Source organism: Manis pentadactyla, chromosome 9 (assembly GCF_030020395.1).
Source record: "Manis pentadactyla isolate mManPen7 chromosome 9, mManPen7.hap1, whole genome shotgun sequence".
Lineage (NCBI taxonomy): Eukaryota > Metazoa > Chordata > Mammalia > Pholidota > Manidae > Manis > Manis pentadactyla.
In genome coordinates this window covers 83,367,428-83,385,401 of record NC_080027.1, presented here as the reverse complement: position 1 = coordinate 83,385,401, position 17,974 = coordinate 83,367,428, and the positions used below count along the sequence as shown (strand labels likewise).

The 17,974-nt window shown below is 37.6% G+C and overlaps 1 protein-coding gene across 5 annotated transcripts in view; it reads right to left on the bottom strand.

Moving 5' to 3' along the window:
• TTC17 (tetratricopeptide repeat domain 17) overlaps positions 1–17,974 on the bottom strand; it is a 160,679-nt gene that overhangs the window by 53,283 nt on the left and 89,422 nt on the right. For 4 of the 5 annotated variants that reach the window (XM_036891710.2, XM_036891711.2, XM_057507569.1 and 1 more), the window contains exon 17: positions 8,856–9,026. The exons of the other annotated variant lie outside the window; for it this stretch is intronic. In XM_036891710.2, the coding sequence (XP_036747605.2) occupies positions 8,856–9,026 (171 nt within the window). The remainder of the gene's footprint in view (positions 1–8,855; positions 9,027–17,974) is intronic. 5 annotated transcript variants of the gene reach the window in all.

The following is a 17,974-nucleotide window of genomic DNA, read 5'->3' as shown; positions in this document are numbered from 1 at the left end:
AAAATATCATTTTTGTCATCTAACTTTTGTCAAAAGCCTAGCTGAGAACAGTGGCAACAGCTAGATGGCAGGCAGGCTTAGATCATGTCACTAGTGAGCATGAGGATAGCTATTTTATAAATGTACCTTTTTTTACTTTAGTATCATTGATATACAATCTTAGTTTCAAGTGTACAACACAGTGGTTCAACAGTTACCCACCTTATTAAATCCTCCCCCCACTAGTGTAGTTATTGTCTGTCAACATAGAAAGACGCTAGAGAATCACTGGCTATACTCTCCATGCTGTACTACCATCCCTGTGACCAATTTATATTATGATTGAGAATTTCTGTACCCCTTTATCCCTCACCCCCTTCCCACCCACCCATCCCAACCCCTCCCCCTGGTAACTACCAGTCCCTTCTCAGTATCTATGAGTCTACTGCTGTTTTGTTTTTTTTGTTTGTCTCATAAATGCTTTTCTTGAAAAAAGAAAAAAAAAGACCAATTTGCTCTAGATATAAGGCATAGATGGCAAAGATGAAGTTTATTATGTTATTTACTTAACATGTGGGGTTCTCTAAGCTTTATTCAAATAGCATGTGAAATATAGCTGCATGTCCAAACCATATAGTCTAATTACCTTAACTGAACAATGATTTGTTTAATGGGAAATAATCCTAATTCTACATGAAGGTTCCCATTTTCACTAATGGCTAATATTAAGAAACAGTAATGAATGAATTTTTTTTTTAATGTTTATCAAGATACTATTTGTTATGTTGCTCAAGTTTCTTATGTAAAGACTCCCACGGATGTTTCTGAGTACAATGGCCTAGTAAAAATTCTCTCTCCCAAGAAGTCAGGATGTTTGTATTATTAAGTCTCTAAGGAGGCATGGGGTGAGAAAGATGGTTGGTACCACAGCTAAATACAACTTAAAGCTTGGAGCCCTACTCACAGAAGGTCTGCAGCGTCACCGTTAGCTCTGATGGCATCTACATCTACCATCTCCACTTCCTCGTCCAGAAAGTGGGAAGGGCTGTTGTCAGGCTGGGAGTACAACTATACATCTCTGTTATTCTTTCTTGATAAAGTTATAAGGTATTTCCATTTGTTAACAACTGACTACAAAATGTACAATTGTCCTTTCAGGTAAATTTCTTTAGGATTTTAAAACCAATGTGCTGGTTTCTATTGCTTGGTATTACTACTAATGGGATTCTGAAATAAGCATAAAGTAAAATAGTTTTTCTTTTAAAAGTTTGCAAAGCTTCTTCTTTAGGATATTCAGATAAAAACAGTTGGTTATTTGCCTAAATTATGTGGCCAATAGTATAAAGATAGGGTGGATAAAGAGCACTAATTTGCAATTCTAACTTGTTTGTTACCATAGTCCAGTGTCCCACATTGACCTGGAACACAGCACATGCAGCTATGGAATGAGCTAATGGGGACTTATGAATAATCTTCAGGATCTGCTGCTCCTGCCTTGGCCTTGTCCTTCTAGCAATTCAAGACTTTAAACTCTAAAGATTTACTTTGCGTGTGTTGAAGTACTGTCAGCGAGCTGAGCAGTAAGCAACAGAAAGGCAGGCATTATGTCTTTGGCATAGTGTCCAGCACACTACATGATATACTCATTTCTCAGCAGTTAACCCAGGAAAACAGCTGGACAGGGTCGTTACAGGGACTCCAAACAGCAGCTTAATTAAAAGAATTGCCTGGCATCTGACTTGTAGCAAGAGAGAGTTGCCTCTAAGTATTCTTCCTGTCCTTCCTTCTCCTATGACTACCATGGGATTTCTTGCACTTGGTCCTGAGGCAGGAAATGTTTTTTGATAGATTTGGTCACGGCCAAAAATATAGGCTTAAAGAAAAGTGGCTTTTGGCCAGAGGTAGACTGCAGGTAACTAACTCCCCAGTGTACAGTTAGAGCTGTATATGGATGCTGTGTTTGGAAGCCATATTTCCATTCAGTAACTAGTACTGTTTAGAAAGCATTCATGTTGTTTAGCTGCAAAAAGTTTGGCGAGCCCAGTTCCCAAAAGTTAGTACTTCTCTGTGCCCTTTACTGTATGGTAATAGATATCATTATTAAAGGTTCTCAGAGAAAGGGCCCTTCATTGATGGAAATCAGTATTCAAATGAGAGAGACTAGGACCTCGCTGCAGGCTTCTGCTACTGGCAGCCATTAGGCTTTCCACAGGCTGCTGGGGTTTGGGTGACAATTATTCCCAAAGAACAACACTGAATAGAGGTGAAGAGTGGGGACATCATAAATGTGCTATGAGTGAGAAAGAAAGAAACCCATCTTTATTAATTTAGAGCCCACTATGTGCCCAGCTCTGTGCTATAAGCTATGTAGGTCAGAACAAAAAGGGTTTGGCCTTGAGGAATTAAATATACTCAAACTGGGGATACAAACTATATACATTAAACAATGAGAGGAACAAATACATTTAAATGTTTTTTCTAGAGGAAAACATATTAGAATGTGGTCACAAAGTACTTCTTAGAGGAAGGCAGACTACTGGAGGCCTTGGCCTCTACTTCAGACATAAGAGAGGGCATACCCTAAAGTGAGGACACTAGGAAAGCATGGATGGACACACTCACATACCCACACGCACATGCTGAAACAGGCCCCAGGAAGGGATCTGTGCAGGCACTACTTATTTTAAATTAACTAGAATAAAGGAAGCATATAGAGGATATCAGCAAATACAATACTTAGGGTGGTTGGGTGACACAGAATGTCTGGGCAAGTCAAGATGACTCATTATACAGGGAGCCTCTTGTTAAGCAGGAGAATAACAAGATGAGAGCCATAATATTTATGAAGATTAGAGCAGTAAATCAGTCGGTATATTTGGGGGTGGAGGAGAGAAGGAAGACAGAGGACACAGAGACCAATTAGAAAGATATTTCCATAGTCTATATAGGAGTTATAAACAGGGAAGCTGGCTAGGGTGAGAATAAGGAGGAATTTTAAAAAGGGAGGAGAAAGAGTATGTTAGGAAATTTCAATAGAAAAAAATTTATAGAATTTGGTGATTAAATGGAAAATGGCAAAGAACAGGGTAAATTCAAAGATGATTTCAAGATTTTGAAGACTAATGTGAAATAGTGATCTTTTTTACTATGTGGTGTTTTAGAATTTGTGAATGTGAGAACAATGCTATTTACAAAGACAATGGAATTAGGAGGTGGCAATAAGATAAAGTGCTAGGATTTCAGATGCTTACTCATTACTTCATTTAGGCATTTTTTGTTATATGTCTCACAATGCACTAACTTCCAGTCTAGGCTGGAATGGATGGAGGGACGTATCTTTAGACATTGTACAATAAGCAGCTGGAAATACAGAATTCAGGTTTGGAGAGAGGTTTGGACCATAGAGGGATCTCAGAAGGTTTTTAAATTATACTTGAAGCAAGAAGAAAAAGCAAATATTAGGCTTGCTCCTTATGGGATAGACTTCTATGATATAAACTGAAAACAGACTGAGATACATATCTCCATTATTTTATTTACCTTTTTTAACATGTACCACTTTCACACCGGAGAAAGGAGAATAAACACTGTGACATGAGGAGACTATGAGAACCAACAGTAAGGTTTACATGGGCTTGTGCTTTTCCACTTGGAAGAGTCCTAGACCAGGGTACCAGGAAAACTTACAGCTGAGTTTGAGTCATGTTAGGTAGTCTGTCAAGAATCACAGGGACAATGAGAAGTGTTGAGATATGGGGAGAAAAGTACGTGATCCTGCTTTAAAAAGAAAAAAAAACTGAAAAAAAGAGAAGAAGAAGGAAACTTAATACAATCTTGCAATATTCTAGGCACACGTGGAGATTCATGGGTATGATGGGTGCCTCAGTTTAAAGCAGAGCACATTTATAGAAAAGTGACTTGGTGAAGTACTCAAAATCATGTTAAATGAAGAACCCAAGAGTGACCCCATGCTGGGAAGAGTAGCTGATATATTACACAAAAATCAGCCTTGAAAAATATTTTGCTAGAAAGATTTTGTAAAGTTTCAGACATAGTACATCAAGGCTGGTGAAGTAATGAATTAGAAGCTTTAACATAAAAGGAGTTGTTCAAGGAAATAAGGACAATTAGCTGAGGAAGCAAAAATGTGGGGAGTGGGGTAGATAGGAACAATAATCATCTTCAAATAGCTAAGGAAATGTGGTTAATAATAAGAGACAAATCTGACTTTGTTGGCCTCAAGAGGGCAGGACTAGAAATGAGACATCGTATCTTAGGAAAGACTTTTGAATAGTCAGAAAATGTAATGGATTCCCCAGATAAAGACTGAGCTCCCAATGCTTGGAGTGGAGCAGAAGCCAGGCAATGACTCGCTGGGGAACATTACTGAGGAATGGAGTATCAAAAAGTGAAAAAAGGAAGGTGATTATATTTGATAACAAGTAGTATTAATAATCTTGGAAGAGAGATTTCAAAAAGAGTTTTAGGGAGCAGAGGACGGAGAGGTTAAGGTCTACATCCAAAACAAAACAGACTGATAGTAAACAAAGGTAATGATCATACATTCAAAGAGATGACCAATAAAAGAAAGTCCTTACTTGAAAATTTGACTCAAAACATCTCTTGCAGAAAGTCATACATACGTGAGTAGTATCAACAGGCTTGAGCACTCACTGTGGTTTCTGCAGGAGAGCAAGGCACATTCTACCTTAAAGAACAATACCATAGAAGAATACATCCCTTTGTCTCACAAAATAAAAAGAGGATACGATGTAATTAAACTAACTTGGTTTGAAATTAGAGGACTTCACCACCATGGGACCTTGGGCAATTCTGTCTTGAGTTCTAGTGTCTTCCTGAAAAAGCAATGATCTGTTTTTGAAGTCAGAATGTAAAGCCGTAGACTTACTTAAGATTTAATGTACAAACAATGGCATAATATTTCAAGTCGAGAATCACAGAGTACAAAAGGCTTAAATTAAATCACTCAGTCTAAGGTTAGGGAAATGATTCACTTCAGAGAAGACAACAACAATCATGAGCTTTCACCTGCACCAGTGGTGCTCTTCCTTCTTTTTTTAGCTGGGACAGTACAGCAAGAGAAAAGAGTTCCAAGGCGATAATGTAGAAAAGCAAGTAGAGAATCTTTACTGTAACAACTCCTGAACAGGTATGTCACTGAACAGATGTTTCTTGAGCAGACACTGTGTATATGTGCTTGTGAGCCTTACAAACAGCTTCTGAGTCTAGAAGCAGTGGACTCATGCCTACGTTTGTAGAAGTGAACAATTACGGAATTCCAGCTGTGTGCTAGGCACTAAAATAAATGTTTGCCTAAGTTATTTCATTTATATACTCAAAACCACTTGAGGCATTAAAAAAAAAAATTCAAATAGGTAGGGAAGGCTCAGCAAGATTAAGTAACTTGCCCAGTATTTCACAACTAGTAGGTGTGGGGCGAGGACATGGAAACAATGTCTCTGACTACAAAACCTACACTTGTCCTTCCACATCTAAATTATCTGGGGAGGAGTTCTGTTCTAAATGATGAGGTAGTAAAGCAGTGGTTCTCAAATGTTAAATAGCAAACAATTTTAACCAATATTTAGCAAAATGAGAAAAAAAGGACACATACATAAAGTTATCTCTCACACACACACACACAGACACACACACTTACGTCCAGATACACATTGGTTGGTGTAAGATTCCCAGCAGTTCTTTTCTGAGAAGGACTGACCTTCATTCTGAGACTGCTTTTGTACTTTTTTTTTTATATTAAAATGTTCCTTGCTTTATAAAATAATGGTAATAGCAGATGTTAGTTTTTTTTAAAAATGAACTTACCCATTAAAAAATAAAGTTCTAATCAATACCCTATTTCTGAGAACTGCAGGCAAGAGACACAGTATATGGAATCAGAAGGACTGAGGATGAGTTTAATAGGCCATCTACTGAAGACCTTAGGCAAAGTACCTAACTTCTCTGAGTCTCAATTTTCTCATCTGTAAGATGGGCTTAATAATATTTATTTCACAAAGTTAATATATAATTCATAATACTTTGTAAATTACAAAGTACCCCAAAAAGTTAGTGATTATTTTAAGAGTTTATGGTTACTGGAGAGGGCTTAACTATTTCTATTTTTTTTAATTGTCCTCCAAAAATAGAGTTTCAAAAATTCTTTAATGTCTATGCTTCGCTTTTATTTTGACACACTATTTGTATTTTAAATTTAGAGTTTTTCTCACTCTGATAACCACACTACAGGAAGCCTGCTGATATGAATATACTACATACCATAAAAGTAGTCCCTGTGGACTTGTCAGTATCTAAGAAGGTACTCCCAGAATTTAGGCATATGGTAAAGAAAACTTAGTACTGAGAGTAAAATTAGTAAGAGTCATCATTATATTATGGATTATATTAGCGATCTAGAAGGAATCCACCCTAAGAAATCTGCAGGATACTGAAGGGGCCTGGAAAACACCTAGTCTCAGCCACGGCAATTGTACTGAATCACCAGGAATGGGGATGGAATGGAAGTATGTGAGGAATGTGAAACTAAAGAAACTTAAGCATTAGGTTGTAATCTGTCTCCAAGAATGATGTATTCAGAAAATGGGGATACAAAGAAAGATTTGGGTTTTAGTCTGAACTGTCCCAGGAAAAAAAGACTAATTTAGTAGTCATGAGTATTCTGAACACGAGGGAGTTATACTGCATAGGAATAGGAACAGTTTCAATAAACTGAATAAAATACCCTTTAACATTACTCAGTTTCATTTGTGTTGATTCTGAGTTTATCAGCAACCTCACAATGTCCATTTGGTTGGTGTGGGTACCTGAAGTCAGAAAGAGACATGAGGCTGCCAGGCACCCTGAGAGGAGTAGCTCCCTTGTAAATGACCAAATGGGCCATGCTTAAACTAGCATCAATCTCTTTTGAGTTGGCAAATGGGAACTAGTTTCCTTAAAGTCCAATGATTTCTGGAAGAACTGCTAACACTAATTTTCTAAACCTGCAAAGGTAAAGGTCACAACTTTCCCTTTCAGATGTAACTTGCTTCTCTTAGATATTATTTTTTATTTACAATACCATTTAGAAGGAAACACAGCTTTTTAAATTATGTTAATCTATGCTACCCAAGAAGACAAATGCCTCATTTTACCACTTTAGCAAATATTTACTGTACACAGGAATATAAAGTTACATAGGACATGACATATAAGAAGCTCATGGTCTGATGGGAGAAAAGACATACAAGCAATTAATATTGTATAAAATGTGCCTTGATAAAAGGCAGGAACAAGACAGCCAATGGAGCAACTAAATGCTTGGAGACTTTTGTGAATGCCTACAGAACAGGTCACATTTGAGCTCCATTTTGGGGATACACAGAATCTGCAGGGACCAATCTCACCCTGTGCAAAGACATGGAGGCTCCAGAGAGCATGGCATGTAAGAGAAATGGTGAAAGATTTATACTTCCTGCTATGTAGAATACTAGTAGATGGTACAGTTGGAGACAGAATTGAGGGCCAAATTGTTTCATATCCTATACTCAAACATATGACCTCTTTCGATAAGTAATAGAGAGCCACTGAAAATTTTAAATGTAGGTTGCTTACCTGATCAGATCTGATTTTAGAAACAACTCTTTGGACACACAAAAAATTGGTAACAGGGGCTGCTTCTGCTTTTTAAATTTTGTACCAATTATATGTATGAGCTCTCTCCTATTCACACACACATTCTCTCTCTCCATACACAGACTGAAGTAAAAGACTAGATCTAGGGACTCCAATTATGAAGCTACTGCAATAGGCCAGGCAGAAATGAAGAGAGTCTGAATTCAGGCAGTGGCAGAAGGAACACACAATAATGAGTAGATTCCACAGGTCTTAGGGAATGCCGGGACAGAGGGTGACTGGGTGAGTTGTGATGCCATTAACAGAGAGCGGGAATATAGGAACTGGAAGCAGTTGAGGAAATTGGGCAAAAATGAGGACAACTTCAATCTGGGAATATTAAATTTGAAGTACCTATGGCATATCCAGATAAAGAGACCACTAAAACAATGGAAGATTTGGAGTTGAAGGGAATGTCTTGGCTGAAAATAGAGATTTGGGGTCGTCAGTCTACTAAAAAGTATCTAAAACACCAGGAAATAACACATAGGGGGATAAGAAAAGAAGAAATAGGTTAAGGTCCTGGGAAATCTAACAAAAGGGGGGAAAATCAAGAATAAGCAAAGGGAACTGAAGATGGTCTGAGGACAGGAAGAGATCCAAGAGCAAATGATTTCCCACAAGCCAAGAGAAGGAGAAGAGTTTCAAGAAGTGAGGAGTTGTGTACAGTTCCAAGTGTGGTGAAGTGGTCAAGTAGGATAAGTGCTAAAAATAAGTCATCCTTTTTGGCCACTTCAAATTGACTGAGAATCTCAGCAACTTTTCAGCACAGCATAGCTCAAAATGTGGTCACCGAATGAAATTTTAGGAGGGTCTGGTAGGTATGCCCATTATCCAAATCTTTAAACTTTACTAAGTTAGTGTAAAATACAAAAACTTGTCTTGCTTTTTTGCAATTACTCAATAGCCTAGTAATATTAAAAAGAAAGAATGGTACATAAATGAATCAAATTTGTTCTAGCAAAAGAAGACACTGAGGTGGAAAGAAAGGGAAGAACTGTGAAAAGTGTTTTCATACTGTAGCTTGTCTTCTGCTCACAGTCTGAGGGGCACCCTCGTGATTCTACAAATGAGTGACTGCCAGAAGGAGGAAACAAACTCTTGAGAGCAGAGAAAAAAACCTAAGCTTAAAGCCTGAGAGTTGATTTTACCCCAGAAGCACAGCTCAGGTCAAATCAACTTACTTTCAAGTCTAAGAGCATGTGAGTCCCTCCCTGAATTCTCAACAGAGAGTACAGGGTCCTCCTCTGTTCCTGCCACAGAGGGCTCTTCTTCAGCAGCATCCAGTGACTCTGAGTTGTCAAAGTATTTCTGTTTGTCATGGTTGTTGTCCAGGGTTTTCTCATGACAATTACCTCAATGACAAGAGACACAGACATAGCACATTAGAAACATCTCTCTGTAGTCCCATAGCTCAAGGTCCCCAAGCATCAAAAAGAGCAAAGATGTGACAGTGTCAGTTTCTCTCCAGTAGAACACACAAAGATCAGTGTACTGTGGGGCCCAAAGCCATATCACTATTGTGATTCAAGATTTTGCACTGACGTTCAAGTTTTACCTGGAAGGCTACTGTATAAACCAAACATTTGGGGAAAAAATCTTTAACAACAAAGATCAAGTCCCAAGACCTTTTTCCATTCATAATGAATGACTGTGAAACATTTCTCTGAAAAAGTCAAAAACATTATAAAAAAGTAGTTTTTCTTCTATTTGCATTTCAAAGGTGAGACATGACAAATTAGTACCTGATTAAGTCTGGTGATAGATGAATTAAGGCAGAGAAATATACCATTCTTGCCTCATAGCTTAAAAGGAAAGGCATACCAAAAGGTAAAGGATTATAAATTAAAAACCAAGGACTTAAATGTGGTAGCACAGATTCCACATTTAAGACAGCACTATCATAAAGGTGCCAATTTTTCTTTAGGCAAACAAGTTCTGGTCATGTAGATACAAATTTACCTAAGCAAGAAAAGTCACATCTTGAATGTAACCATAGCACTTTTTGGTACTTTTGAACATGTATAGCATGTATAGAGCGCCTGACCTCACTACAATTTTGCCAGTGAGTTGAAGAGTTTTGACCCTCTTAGGGACTGTGTGTTAATGGAGATGAACAGCCACTACAAAGCTCTAATTGATGGTCATTCTCTGGGTAGGGGACTATGTTCCTAGGCTGCTGTCAGACGCAGCAGTGATCTGGCTAGCTGAACAGGTCTCCTTTCCCTCTCTTATGTTCCACATACATAGTCACTGAAGACACATGCTCAGTGGAAGCCTGTAACTTTCCTATTACATGAACTTCTTTAGGTAAGAGTGTATGAGTAACTCCCTACATCAGAACATTCAAACATATTCTGAAGATTTATTGTTTCGAGAATGTTGTCTCAAAGAGATGTATGTACCCAATCAAGCTCTCTTTGCAGCAATGGAAGCTCAAGAAGTTTCCTCCTGAATATGATGACTCTCTTTTATACCTTAATTTAGGAAATCACTTCTCAAGCCATTTCCCTTATTGTGTCATGAAAACGTAATGGACTCAAAACCTTCCCCAACTTACAAAGTTTAGAGTAAGAGGGCTACTACATGCTTAGGAGTCACTTTTCATTTTAATTCTACACTATCACACATCTGAGGCTATCATAGTCAACAAGGCTATGTCAGAAACAGAGGATTCTTTCAGGAGAGCTTTTGATATTGAGAAACTTCAGGAACTTGGGGAGACAGTAAATATAAGACAACCAATAATGAGGCATACTGTGCCAAGTAACTGCATCAGAGAATAAACTTTGAGTAGACAGAACTTGAGTTTTGAAAATAGGGGATTTTAAAACACTGAATTTGAAAAGGGGTAACTACAAGGAAGGGAGCCAATATTTGTTGAGTGCTTTGTTTTTTCTTCAGCTTACCCCTCAAACACACCTTGTGAAATATCATTAATCTTCATTTTACAGGTAAGGAAACTGGTTCTCAGTGAAATTAAGTAACCTGCCTAAGGTTAAACAGTAAGAAGCAAACAGTGGATCTGAGGTCTGAATCAGTTCTACCTTACCACAAAGCTTCTTGACTTTCCACTAAATAGTGCTACCTCTTTGGCAGGAAAAGTAGGAAGGCAGGGAGGGATAATGTGTTGAGCAAAGCAACGGGAATTCTCATTAGCGTTTGGGAGACAATGAGTACAATTTGATAGAGCTGCAAGGTGTGGGGCCATACTATGTGTGTGTGCCCATGAAGGGCTAGTAGCAACAAAGCCAGAAGCAATGGTGGACACCTTTCTCCTGTGTGAGGTCAGAGGTTGCTGATTTGCCTCCACTCCCATCTTCACCACCTTGTATGTGTAGGGAAACTAAGAGTAAGAGCATTAAAATGAAACAGAACAACTCTGCACATCCATTTAACTAAAATTTTCTATGAAGAACATCATACTTCTCAGGATTCTTAACGGGGATGTAAACAAACATGACTATTGAAGGCAGAGAAGAAATAATGATGACAATGATGCTGATAATGTTAAAACATGCTGTTTCTAGTGAATACTTTCTGCCTTCAGTTTTGGTGAATTTGCCTCCAAAGCATTTTTCACCTTGACATAGGTTGAGTAAAATTTAATATAAAAGAAAAGGCCAAACCTTTAATGCTGGAACCGAGTGAAATTCTCGCTGTGCTTTCCCCAGTTGACTTCCTCCTCCAAGCTTTACATCTCTTGTTTTTCTCTCCCACCTTCCACCCATTATAAAAATTTAATTGGTTTCATCTTTTTAAATGTCTGCAATATTTAAAAATGGCTTATAGATAATATATCAGACATGGTATGCGTAACATCCTGAAGCTAAAATTAGTCCTCCTGCATGATCTCAAAGCCAGACACCCTCCTGAAGCAAGCCTGTGCATTCTAAGAATGTCTTGCCTTCCAACTCAGGAAATTAGGGCCAACATCTCTGAAACAGAGGGCAGAACAGGGTATTAGGGAGAACTGGGGAATATATGGAGAAATAAAACATTTATGTTAGGATATTTCTTGGAAGTAGGCAGAATTAAAAATGATCAAGTAAAAACTACATGCTTTATGATTATAACTTAATTTTCTTAGGCTGTTAAAAGCAGACTGTTTTAGCATTCTGATATGATTTTCACAATTAACTAGGCTAATAATACAAAATCAAACTGCCTAATTTTTAAATTCTTCCTCCCAGCTGTCTAGGGGGAACTGAAGCACTTCAGAATGAAGGAAAGTTTCTATTCTTTGGACTATAGTTTAGGTGGACTCCAGCTCAAAGAGAAGCCAAAAGAAAGTGGCCTACATGGAGAAACAATACTTGTCTTCCAAGCAGAGGTAGAGATGATGTTCTTATTAAAGAAACATGAGAAAATGCTGGAGAAGGAAAAATGGAAAGGCATCTGAAAGATAACAAGTCATCTTCCATGCATATAACTATTATTTTTTGCTGATGCAAAAAAGAGATTTTATGGCTCAGACTAACCTTGAGAGGTATGATTTCTTTTTTAAAGGAATTACATAATTTAAATGAAATGCTTTAGATAACAAGATCCCAGGTGAAAATGGAAACAATTCTCTGCTTAATGCTCTACACTTGCTTGAAAAGTATTTAGGCTCTAACGCAAATCCTGTCAGTGTGGTTTTTCTTAGACGATACTACCAGGCAATATTAACTAAGACATAAACCTCCAAGGAGGGTGTTTCTGATCTCAGACTGCTATGAGATCTTAGACATATCAGCACCCTTTTCTGTGGTTAGAGTATCGCCTGCATAAACTGGGTTATTACTATTAACCTATACTACAAGAGCGTTCTGGAAAACAACTAACATACTTGTCAAAGCTCAAGTCTCCTAAGGGATAAAGGCACAACTTGTCCTGTGGCTAAACAAGTTTTCAGAGTAAACTAAGTTCCCAGGAATTTCTATTATTACTCAGGCTAAAGAAATCTCCTACCTTCTCATATTAATTGTATTTACAAAGTCCTAGAAGGATATTTATTTTCTACAGTTGAGTAAACACTGACTTGTTAAAAAGAACTTTAACCTCCCGAATCGGGTACCTCAGGATCCTTTAGGTTTAGTTACAATAAATAAATGCCACAAATAAACACTGAGAGGCATTATAACTTTCTAAGAGCCAAGTAACTAGAGCTAGCCAAGAGAAACCAATGACAGGCTCATGTAGTTTTTTGAGCATTAGAGCATAGTGGGTAAGAGCACAGACTGGAGTCAGACTGGATTCAAATTCTGTTCTACTACTTTCTAGGGCAAGTTATTTTGAACCTCTTTGTGTATCAGTTTCCTCTCCTGAAAACTGAGTCTAATAACAGTATCCACTTCACTGGGTTGTTGAGATGAAATGTAAATGCCTAGCACATGGTGAGCTAGTATTGTTGTCTCCCTGAAAAGGGGCAAAGGCATAAATAACCTCTTTTAACAAGGCCTTTTAGCATAGCCAATTAAGAATTTCTAGTATGAGCAACTGGCTCTTAGTTCAAGGTATTTGCCTAGTTTCAAATTCCAAAGTGTTTGTTTGCATGTGCCTGCATGTTTGTAAGAGATGCTGGAAGCAGTATAACGTTCATTTAGAGGAGGTGTTTTTTAGAGGAAAACAACAAAAAATTCAGATTAAACTACTCAATATGCCTAAATCCTAAAATGTTTAGGATTTAGCCTCCTAGTCTATTCTTAGCTCTCTTAAGGACATTTTTAGTAGAAGTGTGAACTCACTGCCTTATAATACAAAAATAGATCACAGATACTATGCTAAGTTAAATGAACACTAACCTCTGCTGCTCAACGATTCCTGTTAGGTTGCTACTTCTACTCCAGTCTTCCCCCATACAAGAAATTTAGTCCTATGCATCCTATTACACAACTTCTAAGACATAAGTAATAACTTAACTGATTTGTAATGGAATTAGAATTAAAATTTGATGTTGCCAAAAGCAAAGTACCAGATTTTGGAAAAACTGCCTTTGTGAAGAGTGGAACAGTCTAAAGATACTCCTTCTATCCTTGTTCTGATAGAATTAGACTCTAAAGTCTTTTCTTCTGCCTCTAAGAAAAGCTACCTTAGAGAGGCATTCTGGTACATTCAATTATATATAAGGTACCTGTGCGGAAAACACGGATGACAAGGTCCTCTTAACAGATATGGGTAATTTTAAAATAATATTTGTCTTTCTCCTTATCTTTCCTACTCAACTGCACTGAAATTAGTTATAAAACCATTTTTTTGGTAAATAGGTAACTTAGAAACACACTGTGTTTGTTTTATTATAATTTTAGCTACCTTATAATTTCATGATATTTATTTCTCTAATAAGATAATCTTTTAGAGAAGGTAGTAAAATAAGTCATCATGTGAACAAAAGCATACCTTTCCATTGTTCATCACCACTATGCAAAATTACTTTAGGATATTACTAGAAAACTTTATCTATGGGTAGTATGTGGGGCTTGGAACATGAGTTAAAAGCTACATTTGAGGAAGAAAGAAACCTTACTGGGAACAGATACCTTTCTGGTTTCCATCTCCAGAGATTGTGACAGAGTCTTGCAGACCTTGTTCCAAGAGGAACAGTCTACAGTATGAAATCAAATCCCTCCCTTGGGGAAATCTATTTACTTCTCTGTATCTAGATTCTTTATCTGAAATGGAAAGATATACGGATTCTTAGGAAAACACCACTAATGAAACATAAGCATACAGAGTTCCTTGAATTGGGGAGAAACCCAGCTTGCTGATTACACACCTGAGACAAGTGAAGCTGCGTTTGCCCTGTGGTGTCCTCTACTTCGGAAAGACAAGAGAAACCACCGCAACAGAAGTAATGGCTCCTTTGACTTGTTCTCATTCAGCAATTACTGCTGAATGCAGTTTTTTGCAGGAGGTTTTAAAGTACTGGCTATGTACTGACTGACCTTAAAAGTGCGATGCCAGATAGAAACAGACCATATTAAAGACCTGAAATCAGAAACCTCAGGATTCCATGGGGATTCCCTCCTGGTGAGGTGAATGAGTCAGAAGGAAAAAGAAAAACTAAGAAAGAGAAGAGTGTGACCTTAAGAAAAAGAGAGAGAGAGAGAGAGAGAGAGAGAGAGAGTGTGTGTGTGTGTGTGAACTGGCTGTAAAAGTGGCGTTTTTGTCTTGCTCCACAGCCTTCTCTTAAGCAACTAAAGCACAGGGAACAAAGTCAGTGCCAGGTGAGACACACATGCCATGCATGACATGTAGGCTGTGGAAGAAAGGACTCCAGTGATGGAATCCAAGCTCTTGGTAGCTACACCTTCTTCTAGAAATGTAAAAGATGAGATTAGATTTCTACACAGGGGAATTCAACATTCACTGGAAGTTAACTATGAAAGATTTCCCATGCAGAACTATATTGAAAAAGAAAGAAAATTAGCTGCCATTGCTGCTGCAATTATTATTATTATTAAATTTAAGTCTCTGATTTACTTCAACCTAGGGAAATTTATTTCAAGCCAGAATGGTAGGGAAACAAATCAAACAGATTTTCTCAGACTTACTGATTTAACCATAAATGTTAGTTTTCCAATGAGGGTCAACAAGGACATTTGTTTGTAACTCATTAAAAAAAAAAACAGTGCAGATAGGAGGTGGGACAATATAGCCTACCTACTAGATGTGTCAGCTTCTAGTGGACAAGAGAGACAATGTAATTACTTTTCTCTTCTCTCTCCTATGGTGTAGGAGCTGCTGACCTTAAAAGATCTATATTGATATATATATGTTGAATGGGGTTTTGGTATAAAGCATTCTGGGTAAACAGTGGGTGAATACAAGTTAATCTCACTTTATTATTAGGTATTCTCAGTAGTTCAAACTTGAAGTATCATCAGCTAATTTGCCACTTAAGTACGTTTTATATGTTAAATATTTGGGGGAGGGCGTGGAATACATGGTGGGCGAGGCTGTGGAGATGGAAAAAGGACTGGTCCCTGCTCTCAATAAGCTATAGGAGACTCCCTTATAGGAAGAGTTGTATCTTGTACACAAATAACTGTAATGACAAGTCATAGGAGCTGAAGAGAAGGGCAGGTAGAATGACTGGTTACACATTAATTATAATCAGAGATCAAATAAGGCATATAGCAGAAGTGGGTCTTGAAGTACGGGTAACATTTGTGTTTTTGTGGGGGTGGGGAGAAGGAAGAAGGATCACGGAGAAGAGCCGTGGAAAACAAAAGGAGTGAACCCATAGGACCAGGAAAGCAGGGTGCATGTGGCAAGGAAAACAAGCTGTCCACAATAGCATCATCTTACACTGTACTTTGGTGCAATTTCTACTGACCTTGCAAAAGGCAGAATATTAGCATTCTTAAATAGTTTGTGAGCTTAAATTCAGCACTTGTATTTGAGTCGACCACACACTCTTGCAGTGAGTCTGCTTCACTCAGTTCTTTAATACTTAGTGACTACAGACAGATGGTTGGGGTGATGGGCTTAGATTTCCTCATTAGTAACACCTTTGACTCTCTCCTTATGCAAGTGACTGGTTACCTGCTGATGTCAAGGGAAAGGAGTCTAATAGGAAAATTAATAGACTTAACTCTGGTCCTCTTCCTCAAACTGCAAATGGAGAGGCAGAGATATGCATAGTGGGGAAGAGAACTACCATCACAAGCCCTTGTTGGGCCTACCAGGCTTGCCTTTTTCCTACTGTGAGGATGTAATAAGACTGAGGCTAATAAGATCTCAAAAGCTATTTCGTCTTTTTAACTCCTCATATTAAGTGAATTATATGAGAACCGAAGATTCTAGGTATTCCATAACTGATAAGCACCTGAGCCAAGTATTTCATAGGACCTAGATATGAGGAAAAAGAGCATTAGAAGTTGTCCTTTTTCTTGGTATGGGTAGTAAGTATGATAGTTAAACCAAAGTTTAAAAAAAAGTCCCTCTACCACAGAACATTTTGAGCAAGTCCTTGTGGGTTTTAGTAACACAGTCCCTAATTGCCTGATTGTAGACTCTACGTCAGGTAAATGGGATTAAGACAGGCACTTTGATTTGGTATCAACCTACATCTAACCACACAGCCAGTGCACTAAAATCAAGTAAAAAACACAGAAAAATAAATGATGGAATCACACTGTTTCCTTTTGCTTTATGTCACCAAATGAGTCATGGGAGGCATTCAGCTCTGTGGCCACTTTGCACATAACAACATGGTTTCCAAGATGTTACTCTCTCCCAATTTTTAACATTTATGGTTTTTAGGAATTGTATTGTGAGAGGGGCAGTGAATTGTTTGCTTTTCTTGTTCATGTAAGGTTTTTTCTTAGCTATACTTCATACCATCGAGGGAAATATGACTATACTATATAGGTGCAGATCAAAACACTTGATCGACAATAGGTATCCTATCAGCTGCCATTGACCTCCAGCTCTTTTTCCTAAAATTTGGTTTGTTTCTTATATTTTATAATCATTACTTTGGATATTTGTGATCTGAGTTGGTTATTATGCAATGCCTGACAGCTAAAGAGGTTTATACTGCTTTGAGGATGGCAAATTTTGAGTGGCAAATTTAGGCTTGTTGTTATAAGTAGCAACTAAAAGAGAAGCCAACCCAAATCCAAAGTTGTGCTCTTTTCAATAGCTATGAAATCTGATTTAATTTCTCCTGCATTTCAAGACTGTAACTAAATAAAATTTGGTGGTTAAGAAAAAATAATAGATTACTGAACTTTTCTTGGTTACAGAGCACAGTAGTTTAGTATGAAATAAATCTGACTACTAGTAATAACAACGAACCCTGAAAGGAAAAAGGGAGAGAAAAACCCAAACCAGCATACCATGTACACACACATATATGCTAAGGATCCTCAGTCATACATATTTTACATCTAACTAACGCTCTTTTCTACTGATTATCAGGCTCAACTTTATTTTATATATTTTTATAATTTTATCAACCTCAACTTTATTTCCATCAGGCCACAGAACTGAGTAGAGATCATTCAATGTGTAAATTTGTAAAGGAATTGAAATACTTGGTACTCACTGTTTTAAACAAAAATTCCCTAACTGGGAATTAATTTCAACTACTTGACTCATGGTGCACGTAAAGAATTTACTGAGGCACAAATCACTTAAGAAAAAAAAAAAAAAAGCCCACTCCATCAATGTAAAATGGAGTGTGTGTGTGTGTGTGTTTGTGTGTGTGTTCTGCCAATTAGAATAATCTTTTTGGATGGGGAAGAGTCATGCAAATACTTGCTATATGAGATGGCAAAGATTAACACAAACTGAAATATCTCCAAAAACACCT